Genomic DNA, 26,929 nt, shown 5'->3' with positions numbered 1-26,929 from the left:
TCTTCAAGAATTTCTAACTATTTAAGCTAATTTCCTGCACATTCTATACATTTTTCTCATGGGGCAGACAAAACACTTTTTGGAGGGGCCCCTGAGTGGAACTGTTTTCGCGGTAACTGCCTCACAGTAAAGCTGTGACATTGCAAGGTGTTATAATTTGGCCAAACAATGCCAGAGGGGCAAGATGTGCTTTGAAGGAAACCTGTTTCAATCCAGACTCTCTGGGCAAAAATATTTTTTTAGGGGAATACAAGCTATATTACGTTGTAAACTTGATTGTTGGAGAACTGCAGATAGCATCAGCTGTGCTGATTAATGCTGTTAAAATATATTGTATTACGGCCTGTAAACTTGCCATGGATCCCTTGCAAGGCCGTAATAACGCCAGTGCTTGCAGGAAGCGCTCATGGGGCCCAAGAGGCATAGAAACATTTTATATTAAATGATTTAGGAACCAGGAAGTTAGCTATTAGGGCATCACACCATTGCGACCATAGACATACAATATAATAATAAAAGATCGCTTCCAAAAGGGATGTGGAACCAATCTGACCGTTAAACACATGGGTGCACTATACATTTTAGAAAAGAAAGCCTATGGACTATGATTTCTTAATGTAGACCTAATGCATTGGCCAAGATCAGTTCATCTTGACCATATTAAATCTGTTGTGGGTATGGTTTGAAAAATACATATCAGACAGCTGACTCCTGCATTCCCTCCGAGAACCTCGAGAGATCTTAGAACTATCATAGAACTATCGATCTAACCAACCGAGTCACACAACCACAGAGGACCAGACACACACACACAAGACAGGCAGTACACTAACATGGAGAACTCAAATTAAAACACTCCAGAAATTTGAAAGGAAGGACTAATTCAAAGCTGTATTCAAAGTTTCAAAGATATAAAAACAAAGTTCACTTAAGAGTTACAAGTTGACTGAATTTTATTGGGGGAGGGGGAAACAAACTTTGCTGTGTTAACAAAAATTCACATAATTGCAACAACGCACTGAGCTAAATAAATAACGGTGCTCGGTATTTAATTTGAAACCATACATACCCCCTGGAATACACTGTTGTGAGTAACACTAGGCACCATTGCCTTTTTGCTCACAAATTGCCCTATTTTTCAATAGATGCTTGGGCTTTAGTTCGGCTAAAGCCGTAAGCATCCACTGCTGCCTCAGCAACATCACTCTTCAATGGAAATGCAAATAGAAACAGATGCAAAGCAAAACCTTTAGCTAATTACACAGCAACACTACTTACAGTGTCTGTGTCCCCAAGCGGTGGAGAAATTGTAGAGCACAGCATGTGCTGTTATACTTTCCAGACATAGCAAGTATTACAGCTGCCCGATTAGGCGGATGTCATTAAAAAAAGTGAGTATACATGTTTCTTGCAATCCAGGGATACCGTAGTCTTTCAACTTTCTACTTATAGAAAAAAAGGTTTGGCAATCTTTTTAGTCATCTTGAAGGACACTGCAGAAACATAGGTGAACAGGCAGACACATTGAAAAGTACAACATACCACTTAGTAGTGGATCTCTGGTACATTTACATATGGGCTGACTAGGTTATCATCCAAAGAGGTAAAATTGTGACAATGTCACGGGATTTTTTTTTAATAAATGCAAACAGGAATAAAAAGAAATTTGTAATCTGATTAATCTGTTAAAAAATTTAAATATAGAACATAACTAAGAGCAACTTTCTACAATAATTACAGTGAAGTGGATCATGATTCAACCCAATCAATAAGGCAAAATCCTGTTTCAGGTCTCTAAACATCAGCGTAGTAGAAATACGCTGTGTTGTTTGGCCCTCAGTGGTCTGACAATGTATTCAACTGAAAGCTCAAAGAGTGTTGTACTGTGTGTGTTCAAGACTGACTACATTGCAGAAACGCTTAAATCATTAATTTGGGCAAACTCAGTCGTCCTTCTTGTCAGAGGTGCTTTCTTCCTGGTTGTCTTTTGAATTAATGTGATTAGTGGAGGAGAGTTCTGACTCCACCCCCTGGAAGGCCTGGTACCGCTGAAGCTCCAGGTATGTAGTGAACAACTTTGCATACTCTGGGTGGTTCAGGGCAAAGGCCTGGAATTCCACTGAAGATGGAAAGGGAGAGAATTAGGATCAAAGACCAGAACTGACAGTATTTTGGAAATATTATCAATGCCCACTATAGGAGAGAGTGATATGGAGGACAGAATTAGAAATATATTGCAGTTTTTAGTAACAAGAAAAGCAATTCTGTAACATAAGAAAATGTTACATTTTCAAAATATAAATGTTACAGAAAATGTTACATAAGAAAATGACATTAATTATAATAAATATGAATTTAGAACTGATCTTTGAATTCTTTTAGTTAATATAATTACAATATTGAATGTAATTAAGTGCTTTATAATCAAATCCAAACATTAAACAAACAAGGATAATTGCAGGAATGAGGACCAAAAGCGACACCATGTTCAGCCTGCAACTTCACCACACACTAGCATCAATGAATGCCTATACCCACTATTTTGTAGTGGGCCACAGTGTTCATCAAGGTTTTCAATGAAGGGCCATTCCTGCCATTCCTAAGGTTTTGATTATTGGTTAAGTGAGTCAATGTTATAGAAGGTGGTTATGAAATGAATTATGGAGGGGTGGTATGAGACAGGAATCTGCCTGATATGACATGTGTGGATGGGCATGCTTCATGTATACACCACTGGCCAGATGCTTTCAAAACCTGGGTGAATGACTTCTTGGCAAAGAGATTTGGCCTTTTCGAAATAACATGGAATAACCAGATGGTGGCACTTCAGCAAACGATTTAAATGGCAAACTGTGCAAGGTCCATCTGACATAAAGTCAAGAAATTTGGTACAAAGTTCCTTCTCCTAAAAAGGAGCATATCTCCCTCAATTATCCATAATGCAATTTTCAATTAATATAGAAAGGTTGCTTAAATCAAACATTTTCAGAATACCTAAAACTGCATGATTGAGAATCAATCATTCACATGGGCCAATAAACTTTTACATGCACATGGTTGGGCCAATGCATATAAATCAGTTAAAGATTTTCCTATTTTAATAGAATTCGATACAGGTTGTGACCACACAGTGGTGCTATACAACACGTTTATCTAATCTGTTTGACTCGGATCTGAATGTTCGTAATCCATATTATATTACAGACACTAGTGGACATATTTTGACTAAATTTGGGTGGATTATGTGTCTTGCCATTGAGATCTGGCATTTACAAAAGTAACAATAATTGGTCTATTTTAATAAATTACACAATATCTCATTTGACAAAAGTTGGGCACTCCATCATTAGTGGGGGATGACATGTTTTCAATTGCCTTGTACCAAATAACAGTTAAAAAATAATAGCATAAAGAGGCTCCCAAGCAAGACACGTGTAAATTAAATCAAACATTGCAGCCTGTTCAGTGGTGTTGAATTAAGGGAAGCAGTCAATTGCCTGTTCATTCTGCTGGGGCTCCCTAGATTTTACTTTCATTAGGGCTGGTGTACTCACAGAAGGTTATGTAATCAGAGCTGTCTGTGTCAATCTCCTTGAACAATTTGGAAACATTGAGGTCACACACGCCCAGAGCAGAGCGAAGCAAGGAAGAGAACTCTTCAAGGGTGATTCGCTGGTCATTATCTATGTCAAACAACTGAAAAGAGAAAGAAACAGAATGTAGGAGTAAATAGAAATGTATTGATTAATGCCAATTTTAAATAATTCTGCCCTACAAAAACATTGCCCTATGAACATATGGCATCCCTAGCCCTAGACAACCACGAAATGCCGCTACAATGTTTCTATTCAAATCCAGTGTGTGTACACCCCACACATATGTGACAGGGTAGAATATGGAACAGGCAACTCATTCATTGTTCAAACCTGGAAAGCGGTACGGAGGACCTCCTCTGTGTTGGCTGGTCGACACAATATGGTCACACCGATTACATACTCTCTGAAGTCAATGGTGCCATCCCCATTCTAGAAAGAGACAGAGTGGCAGAGCAGTGTCAGGAAACCCGGCACATAGGAGGAAACAAACAACATTCGGTGCTGCACTATACATACGCTAAATGTCTTTTCAAGAAAACAAATATTTTTTGTACCCAATCTACGAACATATTGAACATTACGCTAAATAAATGCCTACGCAGCCAGTTTCAGTCACAGGTTTGAGTGTCGGAGAGTACAGACTGGACAATAGCTGTGGTCTTATTCACGAGCCGTCTCCAGAATAGCTCCCCTTGTGGAATTAAAAGGAATGGAACAGTATAAGTATAAGGAAGTCCTCCAGCCAAGCACGCACCAGTTCAAATGCTTCTAAACAGAGTAGGAGAGACCGAGTGCACTCTTCCGAGTTAACATTAGAGAGTCTGAACATAAGAAATAAGGGAGACTGAACCAAACTATATGTGACCGACTCTCACCCTGTCAAAGAGAGTAAAAAGCTCCTGCAGGGCGGGGTTGACTGGCAGCTTGAGGAAGCTGGCAAATTCCTGGATGTTGATGTGGCCTCCTTTACAGGAGCAGGCCATGGCTGCAAAGCCGTCCAGCTCCTTCTTCACGTTGTCCCACTTCAGGCTAAGAAAGACCGGGTAGTGAGGATGAAGGGCGTGACACAAGGACATACTCAGGGGAGGGGAGTGGGTATATTCACCAACTATTACCAATAGCCAAGAGTTGGTCAAAAAAAAAGTTGTAAAGCACAAATTACATCAGTTTGGGGTTTGGTCAGTGGATCCGACCGAACATCGCCAACAAATCAGAGCAGCAGAAGGAACCAGTCCTTACTTCAGTTTGTGGCTGATCTTAGTGAACTCCACGAGGCCAGCCTCCATGGGTAGAGTGAGCTCTCCAGCTGAGATCATCAACCGACAGTCCTCATATGTGTGGTCTGTCACAGGCACACCCAGGGACCTGAAGAGATGAGGAAGAATATTCCCTACTACAAAGCATAAATACAGACAGAAATCGTATAGGTACACATCAGACAGGACAAATACGAGGCGCTCACGTTTTGCCCTTTTCCAAACACACGCAAGTGCTGCGGTACCACAGTGTGTTGGTGGCGAATGTACATTTGTTTTTCAAATCATACCCTGAGGTAGCCTCTGACAGTGGGCTCACAGCTAGGGATTACATGTACTGTACCTCTAGAAACATACAGACATTAGAAGGTATTATTAAATGTTGTAACCTGCACACACTTACTGAGCCATAACATCTCGCACTGCCCTGGCAAAGAGCATGGGTCTTTTCCTCTCCTCCTCAGTGGGGACAATTGGAGGAAGGAACTGGAGCAGAGGGAAAATGTCAAAACAGTGAAAAACAAGGAAATGCTAATTATTTGGAAGGCCATTTAGTATAAAGGTGTTCATAACATTCCCATGAGACATAACACTTAGAGCATATACACACTCACCATACATAACACACTGGTACTGCTTATAAATGTGCTATGAAGACATTATGTCGGAGGCCTTCAAGTGTTTTTCTGTGTTGTCTGTTAATACTGACCTCAATCTCCACAGTGGTGTAGAGCTGACACAGAGTGAGCAGCAACAGAGTTCTCCTGAAACCCCCACACCACAAAACAACGTCAGATGAAGTCAAAGTGAAAAACACGGCTGCAATGTATAGCTGCTAAACTGAAAAACAAGTAATCGCTTAATGGTGATAATCTCTTTTCCCCAGAGTTTCAGGCAGATTATTGAGTAATAGGCGCAGCACACAGCTCCCTTAAATGTGGGCCATTTTCAGGTGCCTGACTATAAACCCATTAGGAGTAAACAACAGGAGAATGGGCACTGACTGTTGTAAACCATTGAGTGTACTGCTGACTTACGAGCCAAAGCCCTGCCATGTCCAGGTCACAGTGTCCAGTCTGTTGGGATATCTCATGACCACAGGCTGCACTGGGACCCCAGGGACAAAGGCACCTGGTGAGGGAGAGAGGGACAGAGTAAGAACCTACTGAACTCCAACACCAGCACTGACTAACAGTCTCACTTATTGAGAGCATCCTCACAACCCCTGTCTGTGAACAGACAGAACATACTAAACACAATGTTTTCAAATATCTCTGAAACTCTGCCACCAGACGGACAGCAAAATATTAACTTCTAACGTGTTGACTGAGTAATATAAATGTGTAAAAAAACTAAAATGACAGGTTATTGCTAAAACCCTCACATTAAATGAAATACCGGTGGTATTTACTCAGATAATGTTTTATAGCTGTCATTCTAGCTTTAAAAATAATATAATTTACATGTCATGAGGCCAGCAATAAATAAAGGCACAGGAAATAAGTAAAAATAACCATAGAAGTGTTGTTGCTTATAGTAGATTAATTTAGCTTCAGCCATTTCCGTTTGAAGTTCATTATCACAACGTGCGATCTATTCCATTCCACTACTGACACTGTTCTATTACAGGAAACCATAGCTACACAAAGGCCCCTGCACTCTGGATGCCATTGTAGTTTGCATCAGTCAACTGATAACACAAAGTACCTCATAGCATGCAAAATATTGTATGTACAATGACAGAATGAGGAGGTGGTGTCAAAAACAGAACCCCATAAAAGAATGAACACCATTCTCTCTGTTATTTATTAGGAACACCATACTAATACTGTGTTTGACCCCCTTTCGCCTTCAGAACTGCCTTAATTCTACGTGGCATTGATTCAACAAGGTGCTGAAAGCATTCTATAGAAATGTTGGCCCTTATTGATAGGATAGCATCTTGCAGTTGATGGAGATTTGTGGGATGCACATACAAGGCACGAAGCTCCCGTTCCACCACATCCCAAAGATGCTCTATTGGGTTGAGATCTGGTGACTGTGGGGACCATTTCAGTACAGTGAACTCATTGTCATGTTCAAGAAAGCAATTTGAAATGATTTGAGCTTTGTGACATGGTGTATTATCCTGCTGGAAGTAGCCATCAGAGGATGGGTACATGGTGGTCATAAAGGGATGGACATGGTCAGAAACAATGCTCAGGTAGGCCGTGGCATTTAAACGATGCCCAATTGGCACTAAGGGGCCTAAAGTGTGCCAAGAACATCCCCCACACCATTACACCAGCAGCCTGCACAGTGGTAACAAGGCATGATGGATCCATGTTCTCATTCTGTTCACGCCAAATTCTGACTCTACCATCTGAATGTCTCAACAGAAATCGAGACTCATCAGACCAGGCAACATTCTTCCAGTCTTCAACTGTCCAATTTTGGTGAGCTCGTGCAAATTGTAGCCTCTTTTTCCTATTTGTAGTGGAGATGAGTGGTACCCGGTGGGGTCTTCTACTGTTGTAGCCCATCCGCCTCAAGGTTGTGCGTGTTGTGGCTTCACAAATGCTTTGCTGCATACCTCGGTTGTAACGAGTGGTTATTTCAGTCAAAGTTGCTCTTCTATCAGCTTGAATCAGTCGGCCCATTCTCCTCTGACCTCTAGCATCAACAAGGCATTTTCGCCCACAGGACTGCCGCATACTGGATGTTTTTCCCTTTTCACACCATTCTTTGTAAACCCTAGAAATGGTTGTGTGTGAAAATCCCAGTAACTGAGCAGATTGTGAAATACTCAGACCGGCCCGTCTGGCACCAACAACCATGCCACGCTCAGAATTGCTTAAATCACCTTTCTTTCCCATTCTGACATTCAGTTTGGAGTTCAGGAGATTGTCTTGACCAGGACCACACCCCTAAATGCATTGACGCAACTGCCATGTGATTGGTTGATTAGATAATTGCATTAATGAGAAATTGAACAGGTGTTCCTAATAATCCTTTAGGTGAGTATAACATCTCCCTAAATAGGATATAATTTGTGTTAGGATTTTATTTTTTTCCCTGCCTTGCGTTCTGCTGAACAGTAGTAAGCCATTGGCTAAGCGTGAATGTGGGGCTAGTCCTTCCCTCACAATGCAATGTACATTGTACGTGTGAAAATATTAATACGCATGCTCAGAGTGTAATCAATGTAAATCACATGAATTTGATGCCAAGAGGGGCTGACAGCCAGTAGCCCCACTACAGTGTCATTTCGTATTTCAGACCTGATTGGCTGTACGGCTGTCTGACGCCAACATTAGTCGGCAAGAAGAGCGAGGACGGTAGATTGTCTTAGCTAGCTTGTTAGCTTCACAAACGCCAGATAACTTGAGAAAAGGAATAAAGTGGATTTCATACTCGAGCACCGGTTTAAACCCTTCATTTGGAGGAGAAACTTTAAGTAAAGCGACTTGGTGCCCATCAGCCACGGGATATTGTCATCACTCAAACTGCTGGTAAAAGTACTTTCAGGTTTAACGTGGAGTGGTTTTGGAAGAAAAAGTGGCTAATGGTTAGCATACAAAAGAATGCACTCTTCTGTTTTCTATGTCTGCTATTTGGTGGAGATGGTACTTGGTCGAGGACGGGTTATATAGATTTATATAGATTTATAACATCTTTCTGAGAGGATTGCAAAACATGAGAGCAACGGGGGTCATCTGGACAATGCTGTGAAATTGGGCTTACTTGGAAGGGTAAATGTCACAGCCCAAGTTGTCAGTGCATACAGACGCTCCATTGAGCAGCATTACAAACAGGTGGAGGAAAACAGGTACGTTCTCAGTCGGATCATAACATGTATTAAACTGTGTGGAAAATGTGAAACCGCACTGTGGGGGCACAACGAGTAGGTGGACTCCCTGAATCCTGGAATATTCAGATGCATTTGAGACTATGTGTGAGGGCGATTCGAGACTTCAGAGGCACTTTGATGCTCAGCCCATCTAGCACTGTACAAAACGAACTGTTAGACTGTATGAAGTGTACAGGGAGGAGATAGCCAAGCAAGTGGACGAGACATCATTTGTTGCCATACAGGCAGATGAGACAACTGATGTCTCCTGTAAATCACAAACGGTGGTTGTGTTGCGATACATGTTGCCTGACAATACAGTGACAGAGAGGTTTTTGGAGTTTGTGGAAGTCAAAGAAAAAACTGTACTCTGCCTCTCTAATAGCATCAAGGGTGTGCTGGAAACACTGAAGCAGGGAGAAAAGCTGATCACTCAGACTTATGATGGTGCGGCTGTAATGAGTGGAAACGTCTGAGTGGTACAGACGCTAATGGAAGAGACATACCCACATGCCCAATTTGTTCACAGCTGTGCTCACCAGCTGAACCTGAACTTGCAGCAACTTTGTTCAGCAAGGACAAGCATTCTGAAGGTGTTTTTTGCAGATTTAACTGCTTTTGCCACCTTTTTCTCTGGTGCTCCAAAAAGTGTTGCAGCACTTGCTGAGGCAACACAGAGACACATTCCAAGGCCACTCGCTGTACGATAGAACTTCAAAAGTAGAACTGTCAATGATGTATATGTGTATGGAGGACATATGCACACAACCAGGATGGGATGAGGCCACCATAAGTGAGGCATATGGCCGGTCAAAAAAACTCTGGGACTGTGCCTTTCCGCAGCTGCTGGAATTCTTTTTCTTCCTTATGCCAGAAGTTTATGTTTTATACAACACTCTGGAAAAAAGGAGCATCGATGCATCTGGGATTAGCAGTGCGCTCACCAGTTTCAAGGAGAATGTCCAGAATATGCGGAAGCAAACTGACGGACTGCCACGGCTTACGATGGAACAGACAAGCCAGGTTGATGAGTAACCAACACAGCGCCGGTGATGAAGGAGGCATGCGACACAGTCATCTCCCAGGGGGAGCAGAGGTTCACAAAGTGACCACCTGATTGCTGCCAAGCTGGTCGATAGCTCGCTCTTCCCACAATTTGTCCTGTCATTCCCTTCATCTGAGCTTGACTGTGTGGTGAAACTATGGCCTCTAGGAAACGAGGAAAAGCTGAAGTCTGAGCTGACCACTCTGTCCCGCCACATTGAGCTTCACACTGGTAAGACGGCCCTGTCTCTGTTAAGATCCATCCATGAGAACAACCTAGAGGAGGCTTTTGCTGAGGCCGTCACTCTGATAAAAAATTATGACGACATCTGAGTCAGAGAGGAACTTTTCCACCTTGAAGAGGGTAAAAACCTTCACTAGCAATACCATGGGACAGCCGCGACTCAACGCATTGGCCATGTTGTCCAATCGAAAGCCAGCTGATTCAACAGCTACATGACTTCATTCCCAAAGTCATCAAAAAGTTTGCCCAGAGGAAGAACCGCTGTGCCACTTTTCTCTTCAAGTGAGCCCTCAGCCTTGGTGAGTGAAAGCATATTTTATCATCCTGCCTTTGTGGTGCTGGTCCGTGCATTGGTCATATTTTTGTGCTGGATGGATTGATATAGATGGTGACGAGTGTCAGTGTGTCCATGCTTATCTATTAAGGTTGTTGTCTTAGAATGGATCTGTATCCCTAAAAAGTTGTCTTTCCACTTCGTTGTGGCCTTCAGTGGTGTTGAGCTCATTGCGGTTCGTGTATGGCCCTGTAGGCACATTTGTTCTGAGCTTGGTTGCATTCCTAATTTAGGTTTGTTAATGTGACAGTGGTAATTTTACATGTGTGAGAGAGAGGAGAGCAATGAAACAAAATGGTCTCTCCCTCCCTCTCTCCAGTATGTGTCTTTAAGTGTTTTGTGGAGCCACGCTGTTTGTTGAAGTGTTAAATAAACACATCAGTAGCAAGAGGGAGTTTGGTAGCTTTACTGGTATGTATCCTATATTTTGAAATGGTTTGTGCCCCACCAACCTTTTACATATTAAAACGTCCATACTGTCCATAAAAGACAGTATGGACATGGTGTACACATGACTGATCCCACAAGATTTCCATACCCTATCAACAGTACACTGTTGTTTGGTGTCAGTTGATACTTTGACTAAAGCACAATACAAGTGTCTTTACTTAAAAACAAACAACATATACAGGAAGTAAACATACCTTGTTTGAAAGTGATGAGGCAGGACCGATTAGTACAAGTTCCTTCAGGGAACACTAGAAGCTGGAATGCAAATTATTTAATTCAAATGTTTTGCTATGGCCCTACCACTCCATAGGAAACAAAGAAAAAAAACTAAAAGTCAAATATTATTATACATTTTTGTGACGTTTTTCATTACTCTGAAGAAAGCACTCAGACCTCATGCAAGACATGCAAGACAAGTTTTACATTAAGTGTTACCAATTAATTAACTCCATTTTCAGATTTTCTACATCTCCAGATACTTCATTGGTAAAATAATCTAGCAACGAATTAAGTTCAATCACAACACATCAAACACTTCCCCGGTCAAATTTTGCTTCTTGTGCGTACTTTCATTTCTGAGCAGTGCGCACAACCATCAATGCACGCTTCACTCGCCCCTATCAAAAATTAGGAATTATAACAATAGAAGATCCAAGTGGGTAATTTTGGCAGAAGCTTAAGTTAAAGTTGAAATATAAAAATGTTTAACATCCTTGACTCTTCCTAAAAAACGGTTTTAAAAGAGTTCGATTTTTTTTATTCTATTCTAAACAGGTTCATGAGGCCTTATCAGACTAGGGCTCAGGCTAGGTGATAGGGAACAGGGACGTCTGGGTTGCCATCCCCTCTAGAGAAACAAAAGTGTGTGTGTGATTGTGTTTTGACCGACCTGTGGCCAGCGGCCTCCTGACTTGGCTCTGCTTTCGATTTCCATTATTGTGTTCTTACGGGAGTCTGGGTCCTGTCTGGAGACCAACACCGGCTGGAGGCACCGTAAAAACCCTGAATAGAGGGAAAAGAAGCACATTAGATTTACGCTATAACCGATATTATATTTGCAAACCTCAGTAAGCATAAATACACACACAGAATCTAACAAACACATATTGGCCGTCCAGAAACATGTGGACTACGCCTAGCGAACTCAACAATAACCAGTGCGGAAACAGCCACTAGTAAAACTGGGAGTGGGAACTTTGCAAAGCAAGTGTTTCCAGGGGTTACAGTACCTAACCCCAGGTAACAAATGCCAGCTAGCTAAAGTAGCTGATGACAGCTGATGATAAACTCTAGGCTAATTGAGAATACATCCCTAAATTGTGAGATTTCTAATCTCAAAATTTGTTTGGATTTATAGCTAAATAACAAGCCTACATGCTTGGTGATGTACAGCCTTTTGTTTAAGTTCCATCCTCAATTAAATAGTTAGATCCCCGAAAGTGCCTAAAGTTAACTTGGTGCCACTCTGATCAAGTCGTAATTGGATGACAACCTTGGAGTGTTCATGGAGTGTATTTAGCACTTCAACAATATAAAAATGTCACTATCAAATACTTAAACTTCAGTACTTGGAATCATATTTGTATACTTTCACTTCCACTCATTTTCGAACTGGACATGAGTGGAAGTTAAAGAAGTTGTAACAATAACACAAATGATACTTACTGCCAAATATAGGAGTGTCGAGGTTCTCAGTGCGAGACACAGTGGAGGGGAGGCCTGCTACAATGCAGACTATTCCATCAAAGAAGGTGGAGTGTGGGGCCACAACCAGAATGGGGGCCTCTGCACTACTTGCCTGCTGGCCCTTCACCACCACCCTGAAGCCCATGAAGAAGTAGTAGGTCCTACCCAGAAATGCCATCACAGTCCTACACAGGAACCTATGGAAACAACAAACCAGATAAACAGGTTGATCTGCAGTATATTTGACTACATTGGGAATAGAAAGTCTCCACCACCTTTCAAAATGTTTTGTTGCCTTAAAGCCTGATATGATTGAAGTTATAGATATGAAGTGTGCAGTAGAGTCCTCTATGAACAACTGCTTTTATTAAGAACTAATGAAAATCACTACAATTGATCACAGAGTGAAGCCAATTTGCTTGATTTGTGATCTGGAAGGTTGTTGGTTATACTTCAGCAAGTTTGCAACTGCAATTCTAAGGGGGGTGTCCACTTATCCATACAGGGAATTTTACTGTTTGAATTTTAAAAAAGAGAATTTTCCTCCACCAGCTCAAGAAATCTGTCATTTACATTTACCAAGTTCTGCAGATCTGAAGACCATCAAGAGCATAACAGGTTTATTATGATTATTATTTTTCCGGCTGTATCACCACCGGGTGTGCCATCGTCTCCTTACAGCAATTATATGGCTCCCAAAGGGGTAGTGAGGTTAGCAAAAAGCACCACAGGGCTTTCCCCTCCAGGACATTTACTTCACATGGTAAAAAGCCATTCAAAAGCATCACCTCAGCAGCCACTTGAGCCATGGATTGTTCATACAGCAGACAGAGCTGGAAGGAGAATCCTCACCAGGATAGAGAGTAAAAAGAAAACTTTATACCCGGGACATCTGACTGTTTAACTATTATCTTCCCTTGACTCTGACACGCACCGTCAAAACCCTCACACAGACACTCATATACTTAAGACCTAGAAAATCTGTTAAAATGTCTGCCCAATTCCGTTTTTTCTTTCAGATTTTTTTTTTTTGGTGTTTCCGTTTTTAATATCACACCTCCACAAAAACCCCCAAGGAAGTAGCAGTAGGCATTAACCTAGAAAAATTACCTAGAATAATAAACTAGAATAACCTAGAATATTATTAACTTTGAAATCTGTGAAATTGTTAAAATTTACATTTTTTGTTATACATTTTTACCCTGGAAGTATGAGAATTGCAACTCATGTTTTATCACTCCAAAATGGTGGGGGTTTTTTTTGACAATGTCTCAAAACTGATTTATTGTTGATATTACTACAATGGAAATTACTGAGATAATTCAACAATGATCACAAATGGAACAATACCTAAAAAATATAGTTATCTTTGTATAAATGCAGCCTATCTATACTTAGATTTTTTTTTTACATACAGAGAGCTTTTGCAGAAACTTACAGCATATCTCACATCACTGAAGAAAGTTAAAACAATTCATTAAAGCAAGAAAGCAAAGGATTGGCTAGTACTTCATACACCAAGTGTACCTCATGAACTAGGCAGAACGCCTTACATTTTCTTGCCCCTCAGAATTGGAATAAGCAAACTGAGCTCAGGCTCAAATACCTTTAGCTCTTGAATATATTTAGAGCACTGGAGGTTTTGCTTGAAAAATCATGCGCTGACAACAACCTGGCACTAAACGCAAAGAAAACCAAGGAGCTCAATGTGGATTAGAGGAAGTCGAAAAGCTGCAGTCATGCCCCAGTTCTTATCAATGGCACAGAGGTGGAGTGTATGCCCAGCTTCAAATTCTTGGGTGTCCACATTTCCGAGGACCTCTCTTGGACCCTCAACACCTCAACCCTGGTCAAAACGGTGCAGCATCTTTATGAACTTTTTCCGCTGCACATTCAAGAGCATTCTGACAAACTGGGAAAATCACATTGTGGTCAGTGGCTGACCAGAAGGCCCTGAAACGGGTGGTGAAAACCACCCAGCACATCACTGGTGCCCAGCTTCCAGCCATCATAAACCTCTAGTGTAAGCGGTGTCTGCGCAGGGCACAGGGTCATCATGGACCCTTCACACCCATGCCACCAACAGTTTGACCTTCTACCATCAGGCAGGTGGTACAGGTCTCTTCGTTCCTGCAACAGCAGGCTCAGGAACAGTTTCTTTCCAGCTACTGTAACCCAGCTGAACTCTGTGACCCAACACTAAGCATACCTGCCCACCCACCACTTAGTACTGCCTCTCAGGGACCTTGTTGCACTACTCTCTTTGTATTACTGGACTCTGACAATGCTTTGCAAAGTTATTATTATCATCTCGGGAACCTCATTGCTGTTACCCCTGCATTTCAGTTGCACATGCTACCTTGCAACTTCAGTTTGCCTTCATTGCACATTTAGAATTTACATTTGTACTTGCATTTGCCTTCATTGCACATTTATACATCCCACTTATAACTTACATTGTTCTTAATTGTTTCACTTGTAAATTTACTGCACTTTTCTATTTGCACTTCTGGTAAGATGCTAACTGCATTTAATTGTAATGTACTTGTACAATGACAATAAAGTTGAATCTAATCTAATCTAATCTTGAAGAAAAAGGCATCTGGTTGTGAAGTAAGGATTGTGTTTTTTGCTTCATTGTTTATTGTGTTGCTATATAAAGTATTTAATTGATTTATTGAATAATGTATAAAATATTCTGTTTTATGTATATTGTGTACATGTCGTTATTAATAAAAGATTACTTGTTCTTAACATGTCTGTCTAAACTGATGCATATGCATTATAGAATCCACATACTGTATACTCCAGTTAGCTAAGTTGGTGCTGCATGTCATCAGCGGGTTACTGCTGACATCAATCAAGTAGAGCTACGTGTAAATATGAGACAGACTCAGCAGCTACAGTAGATATAGACTCCTACCCAAAGTGTGCTGTAATAAAATCAAAAGGTGCTTCAACAAAGTATTAGTTTAAGGGTGTGCACACTGATGCAACCAGGTTATTGTGAGTATTTCTTTTTTTTTCCTCAAAGATTTGTTTGTTTGTTTTTCAATTGAATTGTTCACGTTATAGGTCACATTAAAGGTGGGAAAGGTTCTGACATGATCTATCTTTGTCTCGTTCTTTTACATCACAAGAACCTGGCATTTTGACAGGGGTGTGTTTAGCTGTGGCTGGCTCATATTAACACAATCAAAATATGCAAAACATGGGGAGAAAAAGAGAGACAGGAAGAGAGTGATAGATAGTGAGGTGAGTTTGAGTCACAGTAAATGTGGTTTATTAGGTTTATGTATTGCTTCAAGCCTTGTGTAACTTATCTCTATGAAACCCTCTCTTCTAAGAAAACTATGATGAGATATTGTTTTTTTAGTCCAAAGCACTATTATAATACTACTTAGAAAACTACATAGGAAATCAGTGATGTAATAAGTCAAGGGGGAAGAAGACTTGTGTTTCCTGGTTGGTAGACCAATCTCCTTCCTGCATTTCACAGCATTTGAAAATTCTGCAGAAATATTGTTGGAACTTGTAATCACATATTAAACACATTCAAGATGTGTAATGAATGTATTATGGGTGTGTATGAAAAAACAGTTAGTAAACGAATGGTCAAAGGAGACAAATAGGTGAAACATTATTTTACATGGCAGATATGTCAGGAGTGACATGATGGTGTTTTACAGAGTATTTACCGTCTCCATCCAGTCATGGGCTCCACTGCTCCTTTGAGAGGGTGCATGAATGTTGTTATAACAGCTACACACCATGTAACCAAAACAACCAGAGTCAGAAAAATGGCACGGATAGGCACCAGGAAGATTCCCAAGAGTACACACTGTGAAGACAAAATACGAAAAGTAACACATTACACACAATATTGCTGGCTTATTCCAAATCTGTCAGATCACATCTATCTTACCAGCTACATCAAATGTGTTTACTCATAAATTTGTGATACACTGTCAATACCCATTGAGTTTTTTAGAACAAAACTTAAAAGCCTCATGAGCACACTTAATTGTTATTGCAAGGGTGGCAGATAAGCTGAGTGGTTAGAATGCTGGCCCAATGGCCAAAAGGTTGTTGGTTCAAATCCAATAGCGGTAAAAAGGTTGCTGGACAACAGCATCTGCTTAATTACTTGAATTCCTGCTATACGGTGCCATTTGGAACTCATAAATATTGGCAAAAAAGTATGTATTTTTGTGTTGACATGCTATCATAAAAAGTATATGTTTGACTGTCAGAAAAAACATATTGGTCAAACTCAGGCACTTAATCCAAATAATTAGATGTGGACTGTTCATACATGAACCATGCTGATAATTCCACCCTGTTAGGGACATACACATAACTTTCTGAAAGTGCTGACAAGGCATGTAAATGTGATTGGTTAATTCTGAACACAGCCACATCCCCAGTTATAAGAGGTTGTGCACACTTATGCCACCAGGTTATTGTAAGGATTTTATTTTTCATTTTCCCCCCTCAAAGATTTCAGTTGTTTTTCAATTGAATTGTTCACGTTACAGGTCACATTAAAGGTGGAAAACGTTCTGACATGATTTATCTTTGTCTCATTGTTTTACATCACAAGAACCTGACATTTTAACAGGGGTGTGTAGACTTTTTATATCTACTGTATATATTTTCAGATTTTTCTAGACATCAAGGTTCCCTTACTCTAACACATATTTATTTTGTTACAAAGAATTATGATACAAAGAATATTGAGTTAAATGAACCTGAACCTTATTTTTCCTGATAGAAGCGCAAAAAACTGAATTGGTCAAAGGAAATGGCATATGAAACAGACCCACTCTATTTCTACAAGTTACCATAAATATATCTATTAAACTTTTGTAGCAGTGTTAAAATATGCTTTAAAAAATACCAACCTGACAGGGTGAAATGAATCGTAACAGGGTGGAAAACAATAACAAGGTGGAAGTAAGACCAATAATGAAGAAAAGATTTAAACAATGCAATATATTTTATTAACTTTGAAATCTGTGAACTGGTTAAAGAAAAATATATCTAATAAGGATATCTTTCTCTATATATTTCATTTTATTTTTTTACATTTTTACAGTGGGTTTTTAAAATATAATGAAAACATGAGTCAAAGGTGAAACAACCTTGCTAGATGTTAAAATAAATTGAATTGGATTTGAGCAGCAGCACTCATTGGCGGTGCCATTCCCTGACACATGCATGTAACAATTAATATATTTGTTTTATATATTGATGCTATCTATTTACATTACAATCATAAATTATAAATATAACCAACGATCCTAACCTGATCCCTAACCCAACTAATTAGCATGAAACATGCATCTAAATATGTAAAATGTTGCAGCAGTTACATCAAAATATTAACGTTGTACACCTATGTTAACAATATATGTAGGCTTTAAGACACGGTGGAAACTATAACGTTGATATCGTTGTTTGCCTCTGAATATTGCAACTCTGAATATTAGAGCAGTTCCTTTCTTTAACAAACGACGCAACAACGATTGAAGGGATAAGTACATGATCGACTTTTCATTCTAGAAATCCACATGGTTTGGGGGAATTTCTAGAGGGTTAACAAATGCCTTCATTGTTTGTGTAGCACAATAACAAAGCATTACAAAAGGATTGCCAGGGTTTTCAAAGGCTTAGATTAGCTATGTACCTGTAGAAGGCTACAATCACACACACCACCAGACACGCATTGATCTGCAGAGCTAGGGGGGAAACTTAAAGCAGCGCGCTCTGGTAGGTTTAAATACCAGTACAGTTCAGGAACCGGTAAACTGCTTCATTAATAAATTAATTTAACATTTTATACTCACTTTGATAATATCAGGCTTGGTCAATTTCACCTCCTGTACAAAAGGATTAATGACAGCCGGGAGAAACAGGGACTGCTGTCTGGGAAGCGCAGATACTCTCTGGGAAGGCATTCTTCTCCGCGCGCGTCAAAAGCCTCAGAATTGTGGATCTTTCTCAATTACAAATTCGCCCACTTGAATATTGCAAATCCGGTTCCCATATTGCTCTCCGAATGCTGCAATAACATCATTCATGAAAACGGAAGACAGACAGCACCAGCGATCTCGCACTGCCTATCACTTTTAGGCCCCACCTACTGCACCGGCCGCACTCGAATGTTATAAGCCAATTGAGCAGCCGCGCACCTCAAAATCCTTAGGTAAAATTAAATGAAAAAACGATTTCGTAAACAAATCTACAACACTACATCAGAAAGGGTCCCGTTCAATATTGTAGTTAAAAACACGCATAGAAGATATATCAAATAACCTATACCTTCAGATTTTCATCCATGTCATTTTGGGAAGTTTGTCAGTTTTAAGGGATAAATCTCTTAGCTGGCAGGTTTTATCGTTAGCTATTTGAAATCGGATGTCTTAGGAAATGGTGTCTGCTTTTATAAACGGAAGTTGAAAAAGCTATAGGTTGTATTTAAAAAAAGCAGAAATGATTTTAAAGAACAAACAGTATAACACTACAACATAGCAGAAGGACTGCCAAGGTTTCACTGGCTTAGATTAGCTATGTACCAGTAGTCGGCCCTAATCACACACACCAGACGTGCGCTTAACTACAGAGCCAGAAAAAAAAAACACACCAGTGAGCTTGTTGGTTTGAGTATAAGTACCGTTACACATTTTATGCTGTCCCCAATGACACTCAAACCCACATCCTCTAGCTTTGTATGCCTCATGCTTTTACCAACAGAGTTAGAGTTGATTGGTCCTAAATATACAGATTTGATTATAATTAAATAACCAAGTTTCTGTCAGCCACCAGCAAAATCCATGCCCCCTTTTAAATGATAGGGACTGTTCCAAAAATGTCTAAATGTATAATGTTATTGTGTGTGTCTCTCTTTCACCAAAACATAGAATAGGTTTATTTAATTCTGGAGTAGATTTATATTCAATAAACAAGGGGATACAGTTTCTGTCAGCCATCCCCGAGATCTGTGCCCCCCTAGCAATTGAGAGGGATTGGTCCAAAACATGCTAAATTTAGGATGTGTTGTGTCTCTCACCAACACATTCAATAGGATCATTTAATTCTGGAGATCATGCTCATTAAAAAAACGAGCAGATACCATTTCTGTCAACCACAGGCAAAATCTTTGCCCCCTGGTAATTCAAAATGGAATAAAAAAGGGGACGTCATGTCTGTCAACAGCCGCCTAAAACCCTGCTGCCCAGTCAATCGAGAGTTATTTCTGTCATTGATCAATTAATTTAAAATGTTATACTCACTTTGACGATCTCAGGCATGGTCAATTTCACATCTTGTACAAAAGGATTAATGACTGCAAGGAGAAACAGGAATTGCTGTCTGCAAAATGCAAACACTCTCTGGGGAGGCATTCTTCTCACTCCACTCGCATCAAAAACTGTTGGAATTGTGGTTCTATCTCAATTACAACTTCGCTGATAAGAATATTGCACCATTTCTGTCAACCTCCTGCTAAATCTGTGCCCCCCACAAGGGATTGTTTAAAGAATTTTTACAATTACACTTGTATTGTGTCTCTCTCTCATCCAAGCATTCAATAGCTTTAATTCCTTCTGGAATACATTTTCAATCAATAAATAAGGGAGATTACATTTGCATGAATTAATAAAGTAATTATGCCTTGCTGATAAACTGTTATACTGTACAAAAACTCAAACCAAACATGCAAGGTCTTGGTCTCTAGTTTCATGAGCTAAAATGAAAGATTCCAGAAATGTTCCATTATACACTAAATGTTTTATTTTCACAGGCATTTCTACAGTATCTTTACATCCCTGTTAGTGAGCATTTCTCCTTTGCCAATGTAATCCATCCACCTGACAGCTCTGGTATACCTGCAGGATCGTCTAGGACTGACCACCCAAACAGGTGTTGAAATTGTAGGTCCACAAAACAAAAGTGAATCTGGATGTTTGTCCTTCTTACCAGGGTCTTGACCTGATGCCAGTTTGGCATCAACTTCCAGTTTTACCTCTGGCAAGCAGATGGCAGACAATGTCTTTGGCATTGTGTTGGCGATGCATTTTGCAGAAGTTATGGTTATCATATGGGCATTTATTTAATGGGTGGGAAAAAGCTACACAAAGAATACATTTAAATTTTATTGATGACAATTTAAATGCACAGAAATGCCGTGAGGAGATCCTGAGACCCATTGTCATGCTGTTCATCCACTGCTGTCGCCTCATGTTTCAACATGATAACGCAAGACTCCATCTACAGTTGTGCTCAAAGGTGTGCATACCTTTGGAGTTTTCTTTTTAAAGAAAACACAAGTGACCAGGCAAAACACGTCTTTAATTTCTTATGGGATTCACATTCAACTGTAGGTCATAACAGAATGGCACATTCATAAAATAAAACATGGCAACAAAGAATAAAATGAACTGACCCCTGTTCAAAAGTCTGCATGCCCTTAGTTCTTAATACTGTGTATTGCCCCCTTTAGCATCAATGATTGTTCAGGCTTTTGTAAAAGTTGTCTATGAAGCCGCAAATCTTGCAGGTGGTATAGCTGCCCATTTGTCTTGGCAAAAGGCCTCCAGGTCATGCAAAGTCTTTGGTCATCTTCACTGAACCGCACATTTGAGATCTTCCCAGAGTGGCTCAATGATATTAAGGTCAGGAGACTGTGATGGCCACTCCAGAACCTTCACCTTTTTCTGCTGTAACTCTGGAGGGTCAACTTGGCTTTGTGCTTAGGGTCATTGTCGTGCTGGAAAGTCCAAGAGCATCCCATGCGCTGCTTTCGTGCAGAAGAATGCAAATTGTCTGCCAGCATTTTTTGATAACATGCTGCAATCATCTTTCCATTAATTTTCACAAGATTCCCAGTGCCTTTACGGCTCACACACACCCAAAACATCTGTGAGCCACCAACATTCTTCACAGTGGGGATGGTATTCTTTTCACAATAGGCCTTGTTGACCCCTCTACAAACATAGCGCTTATGGTTGTGACCATAAAGCTCTATTTTGGTCTCGTCATCCCAAATTACAGTCTGCCACAAGTTGTGAGGTGTGACAAGGTGTTGTCGGGCATATTGTAACTCTGCTTTTTTTGTGGCATTGGCGCAGTAAAGGCTTCTTTCTGGCAACTCGAAGCATGCAGCTCATTTTTGTTCAAGTATTGTCATACTGTGCTCCTTGAAACAACCACACCGTCTTTTTCCGGAGCAGCCTGTATTTCTCCTAAGGTTACCTGTGGGTTTTTGTACTATATCCCAAACAATTCTTCTGTCAGTTTTGGCTGAAATCTTTCTTGGTCTACCTGACCATGATTTGGTATCAAGAGAACCCCCCCGAATGTTCCACTTCTTAATAAGTGATTGAACAGTACTGACTGGCATTTGCAAGGCTTTGGATATCTTTTTAAATCCTTGTCCATCTTTATAAAGTTCCATTACCTTGTTACGCAGGTCTTTTAACAGTTATTTTCTGCTCCTCATGGCTCAGTATCTAGCCTGCTCAGTGGATCCACATGAGAGCTAACAAACTCATAGGCTATTTATATACAGGCATGAATTGCAATTTAAAAAGCCACGGGTTTGGGAAATTCACCTTTAATTGCCATTTCCACCTGTGTGTGTCACCTTGTGTGTCTGTAACAAGGCCAAACATTCAAGGTTTTGTAAACTTTCGATCAGGGCAATTTGGGGGATTTCTGTTATCATTATGATTTAAAAAGGAGCCAAAAAACTGTGATAAATGCCTTCATATGATCACTATCCTTAAATAAAAGTTTCATAGGGCACAGTTAACATCGTTACCAACACTATGCAAAGTAGATTTGTGCTGAATGAGGCAAATGGTGGTTTTCTGATCGATCAATAACATCTTACACATGCTTTTGTATGGGCATACTTATATACTCACTGCATAGCTGTCATAGCGGTTGTCCCCCCAGGACCTCGGCCCAGTCACCCAGCTGACAGATCACATAGCAGGCACCTCCCAGGGCCTGGACCCAGTCGCTTTTTTCTGTAGTGTAACCATTAAACTTGTTTTACAGTGCTCAATATATGTCCCATATATGTAATGTGTTGTTCATTTTCCCTCCTTCAACTTTGGGACAATTATGGTATAACAGAGACATGTGAATATGAAAACGGAGTTGAGGGACAGAGTAGGGGTCCATTGGGCATTTAGCAAGAGTCTCATCAGTCTTGTTATTTCATTCAGGTTTAGTGGAATTTACTGTGATGAACCTTCCCCAGGAGTTTGTTAGTTCTACAGCAAATGTTGCCAGAAATGTCATATTCACATATTTTCAGTTAGAACGCACAAGTGGAATAAGTTACCGTATCTATCTGAAAACATAGTATACCCACAGTGCTCAGATAAAAAAAAAACACAACAGACCTTCATCTAGCCACACGATGTCACCAGTTAGTCAAATATGCTGTTTTATATTGACCACAATGAGGCAGTGTATATTAAAAGCCCTCAGACATTCTCATCAAAGACCTTGATACAGTAATGAGCTGTATATGAAATGTATTTGACATACAAATATTTCAGCCTATTTACAAATGATAAAAAATTAAGTGTTTCGAATCCTGAATTCTGACTTATGAGACTGAATGGGTATATCCTCCCCAACCTATTTACTGCTATATTTTACGGCTCAAACTCACAGAGCGGGGCTGCCAAGTGCTGAAGCAAGTAGCGTGTGAAAATTGCCTATCATCGGTTTCATCACTCACCATAGAGTTCCAAACTGCCTCTGGAAGCAACATCAGCACAAGAACTGTGTGTCAGGAGCTTCACGAAATGGGTTTCCATGGCCGACCCTCACGTCAACATGCACAATGCCAACGTCGGCTGGAGGTGTGTAAAGCACACCCCTCTAGACTCTGGAGCAGTGGAAACATGTTCTCTCAAGTTTGGTGGAAGAGGGATAGTGGTCTGGGGCTGTGTATTTGGGTTTGGGCTAGGCCCCTTAGTTCCAGTGAAGGGTAATCTTAATGCTACTGGATACAGGTACATTTTAGACATTTAGGGGCTTCTAACTTCGTGGCAACAGTTTGGGGAAGGCCCTTTGCTCTTCCAACATGATTGTGCCCCTGTGCACAAAGCCAGGTATATCAAGACATGGCTTGACGAGGTTGCTGTGGAGGAACTTGAGTGGCCTACACAGAGCCCTGAGCTCAACCCCACTGAACACCTTTGGGATGAATTGGAATAGGCCCAACATCTTGTCCAACATCAGTGCCTGACTCCACAAATGCTCTTTGGGCTGAATACACAAATTCCTACAGAGACACTCCAAAATCTTGTGAAAAGCCTTCCCAGACGAGTGGCGGCTGTTATAGCTGAGGCGGGCAACTCCATACTAATGCCCATGGTTTTGGAATGGGATGTCCAACAAGCTCATACAGTGAGGGCAAAATGTATTTGATCCCCTGCTGATCACTCTTAAACGGAGTGTTCCTAATCTCAGCTTGTTACCTTGTTACCTGATAGCTGTCCTCAGAAGCAATCAATTAATCAGATTCCAAACTCTCCACCATGGCTAAGATCAAAGAGCTGTCCAAGGATGTCAGGGACAAGATTGTAGACCTACACAAGGCTGGAATGGGCTACAAGACCATCGCCAAGCAGCTTGGTGAGAAGATTACAACAGTTGGTGCGATTATTTGCAAATGGAAGAAACATAAATGAACTGTCAATCTCCCTCGGTCTGGGGCTCCATGCAAGATTTCACCTCGTCGAGTTGCAATGATCATGAGAACGGTGAGGAATCAGCCCAGAACTACACAGGAGGATCTTGTCAATGATCTCAAGGCAGCTGGGACCACAGTCACCAAGAAAACGATTGGTAACACACTAAGCCGTGAAGGACTGAAATGTTCAGGCCCGCTGAAGTTTGCCAAAGAACATCTGAATGATTCAGAGGAGAACTGGGTGGAAGTGTTGTGTTCAGATGAGACCACAATCGAGCCCTTTGGCATCAACTCAACTCGCCGTATCTGGAGGATGAGGAATGCTGCTTATGACCCCAAAAACACCATCCCCACCGTCAAACATGGTGGTGGAAACATTATGCTTTGGGGGTGTTTTTCTGCTAAGGGGACAGGACAACTGCACTGCATCAAAGGGACGATTGACGGGGCCATGTACCATCAAATATTGGGTGAGAACATCCTTCCCTCGGCCAGGGCATTGAAAATGGGTTGTGGATGGTTATCCCTGCATGACAATGACCCAAATCACACGGCCAAGGCAACAAAGGAGTGGCTCAAGAAGAAGCAGATTACGGTCCTGGAGTGGTTTAGCCAGTCTCCAGACCTTAATCCCATAAAAAATCTGTGGAGGGATCTGAAGGTTCGAGGTGCCAAACATCAGCCTCGAAACCTTAATGACTTGGCGAAGATCTGCAAAGAGGAGTGGGACAAAATCCCTCCTGAGATGTGTGCAAACCTGGTAGCCAACTACAAGAAACGTCTGACCTCTGTGACTGCCAACAAGGGTTTTGCCACCAAGTACTAAGTCATGTTTTGCAGATGGATCAAATAATTATTTCACTCATTAAAATACACGTGCTTTTCTGGATTTTTTGTTTTGTTATTCTGTCTCTCATTGTTCAAATAAACCTACCATTAAAATTATAGACTGATAATTTCTTTGTCAGTGGGAAAATGTACAAAATCACCAGGGGATCAAATATAAGAGGTGACATTCAACGCAAATCCGGATTAAGTTTCTTTAAAAGGACCAATCAAGAGTAGGATATAAAAACATTTCCAAGGCACTGAAATTCCCCCCGTGAATTTTACGAAATTGAGAGAATATGACACAACTGTGAATTGAGGAACAGGGCGTCCTCAAAAAATGTGTGCCCCGTCGAGAAGGTCCCTATTCAGGGAGGCCGCCAAGAGGCCGAGAGTATGACAGCTCTTAAGGACTTACAGTCTTCCATGACTGAGTTGCAAGACACTGTGCCAGGGTATATGCAGGTTTCAGCAAAATAAATGTAAGACTTCGAATTTAATTTAAGACCAATTTCTCAACACTCCACACAAAAAAATACATAAGGACACCAATTCGACTGAAGATGTTGATGAGCACCAAAACAAGCAGCTGTTTAAGGTGCTTCCGTATCTGCATGCAACGACAGGGGAACATGACTGTAGCACTCATATACATTGTTAGAGTGGTACTTTATCTCCCATTAATGTTGTTTAATTCCCTCCGGTGGGTGGTCAATCGGTGTCCCCATCATGAACAAAATGGTTTACTTATCGCAATGCCAAAAAAGGGCTAGTGATCTCTGGTTCGGCCTTGTACTAATTATGTTAAACTAATAACTATAATAATTAATAAAATTATAATAGGCCTATAGCCTAATAATTAAAACAAGAATAATATTGCACACAGATAAGAAATCCAAATAATCTGCTTACCTAGCTGTAAGTGACTGTACCTAGTGATGGCCAAACGAGGCTTCATTAGCGTCATTGAAATTTACAAGCAAAAGAGTTAACAATCTAGTCTGTAAGAAAGAACCGAAAATAACAACATTGGAACGGACATCAAACATAAAATATACCGAGTAGTTTGTTAAATATATTGCTTTAAAAATGGTTGCTCTTATTTTGAAAAAGGAAATCTTCGTTAACGCTGCTAGCATAATATCCTGCTTCTAGAAGAACGGTAACGAAGCCTCGAATGGCCATCACGACCTGTACCCACAATTAGCGTAAAGCCTACTGCTAACAGTAACGTTACTGACTCTACTCTGCGAACTGTCGTCTGCGATACGCCCAAAACAGAACAGAGAAATACGGGGAGAGAAATCCCACGGTACCTGCGGGAGGCTTAACAGCCAATATCTACTATGTTGCTAGCTAAATTACCTAGCTTACCTAGTTATTTACCTCATAAACAACGGTGTTAGGAGAATAGCAGCCAACCGTCACGTGTCTTGCTGGCGTCTAACAATCTGACTGAAATCGTGGTTCCTCTGTGCCCCACCAGCGCTAAAATGCGTTCACAAACCACAATGCTTTATTTTCTATACGTTATCAGGGATCTGTTTGTTAAATCGAATGAAATACATTTTTAAGACTAAGCAAATGATACACATTGTTTTTTGGATGGCACGTGCAGTTTTCGCAGCGTTTTTACCTAAGGCTGATTTATGCTTCAATGCAGAGGCGTTGCTACGATCACAATACATTCGGGGCTCAGCCCCCCCCTACACCCCGTTACAGAAAGTAGCCTACCGATACATGATGAAAATTACGATGTACATGCCAGCGGTCTACACGTCTACATTTTCATAATGCGCGATCAGAATTATAGATGAATAGATAAGGGGTTCTTTTTTTGGTCAATTTGAGATCTGAGGCTTTTCATAAAAGATCCGGGGATAAAGCCTAGGCCTAACGACACCAATGTCAAACGAGTCTGCATCAACCCACAAACCCCAGTA

At 40.7% G+C, this 26,929-nt stretch overlaps 1 protein-coding gene across 4 annotated transcripts; it reads right to left on the bottom strand.

Annotated features, from left to right (window-relative positions):
- Positions 1-935: 935 nt before the first annotated feature.
- Positions 936-26,472, bottom strand: lpcat2 (lysophosphatidylcholine acyltransferase 2). 4 transcript variants are annotated; one of them, XM_020051673.2, is made up of 14 exons: positions 26,373-26,461; positions 22,369-22,473; positions 16,138-16,280; positions 12,419-12,636; positions 11,643-11,755; positions 10,948-11,008; positions 5,890-5,983; positions 5,562-5,616; positions 5,256-5,338; positions 4,836-4,961; positions 4,472-4,625; positions 3,927-4,025; positions 3,555-3,696; positions 936-2,119 (listed from the first exon to the last, which is right to left on the bottom strand). In XM_020051673.2, the coding sequence occupies exons 3-14, from the start codon at positions 16,182-16,184 to the stop codon at positions 1,944-1,946; spliced, it is 1,368 nt and encodes a 455-aa protein (XP_019907232.2). In that variant the 5' UTR covers positions 16,185-16,280; positions 22,369-22,473; positions 26,373-26,461; the 3' UTR covers positions 936-1,943. The 4 variants fall into 4 exon arrangements, with proteins under 4 accessions (XP_019907232.2, XP_010890980.2, XP_019907235.2 ...); XM_010892678.4 differs by lacking the exon at positions 22,369-22,473 and having other exon boundaries at positions 26,373-26,472; XM_020051676.3 differs by lacking the exon at positions 22,369-22,473 and having other exon boundaries at positions 26,361-26,456.
- Positions 26,473-26,929: the final 457 nt, after the last annotated feature.

This window comes from Esox lucius, chromosome 2 (genome assembly GCF_011004845.1).
Source record: "Esox lucius isolate fEsoLuc1 chromosome 2, fEsoLuc1.pri, whole genome shotgun sequence".
Classification (NCBI taxonomy): Eukaryota; Metazoa; Chordata; class Actinopteri; order Esociformes; family Esocidae; genus Esox; species Esox lucius.
The sequence above is the reverse complement of the archived record's forward strand: the minus strand, read 5'-3'. Positions and strand labels throughout refer to the sequence as shown.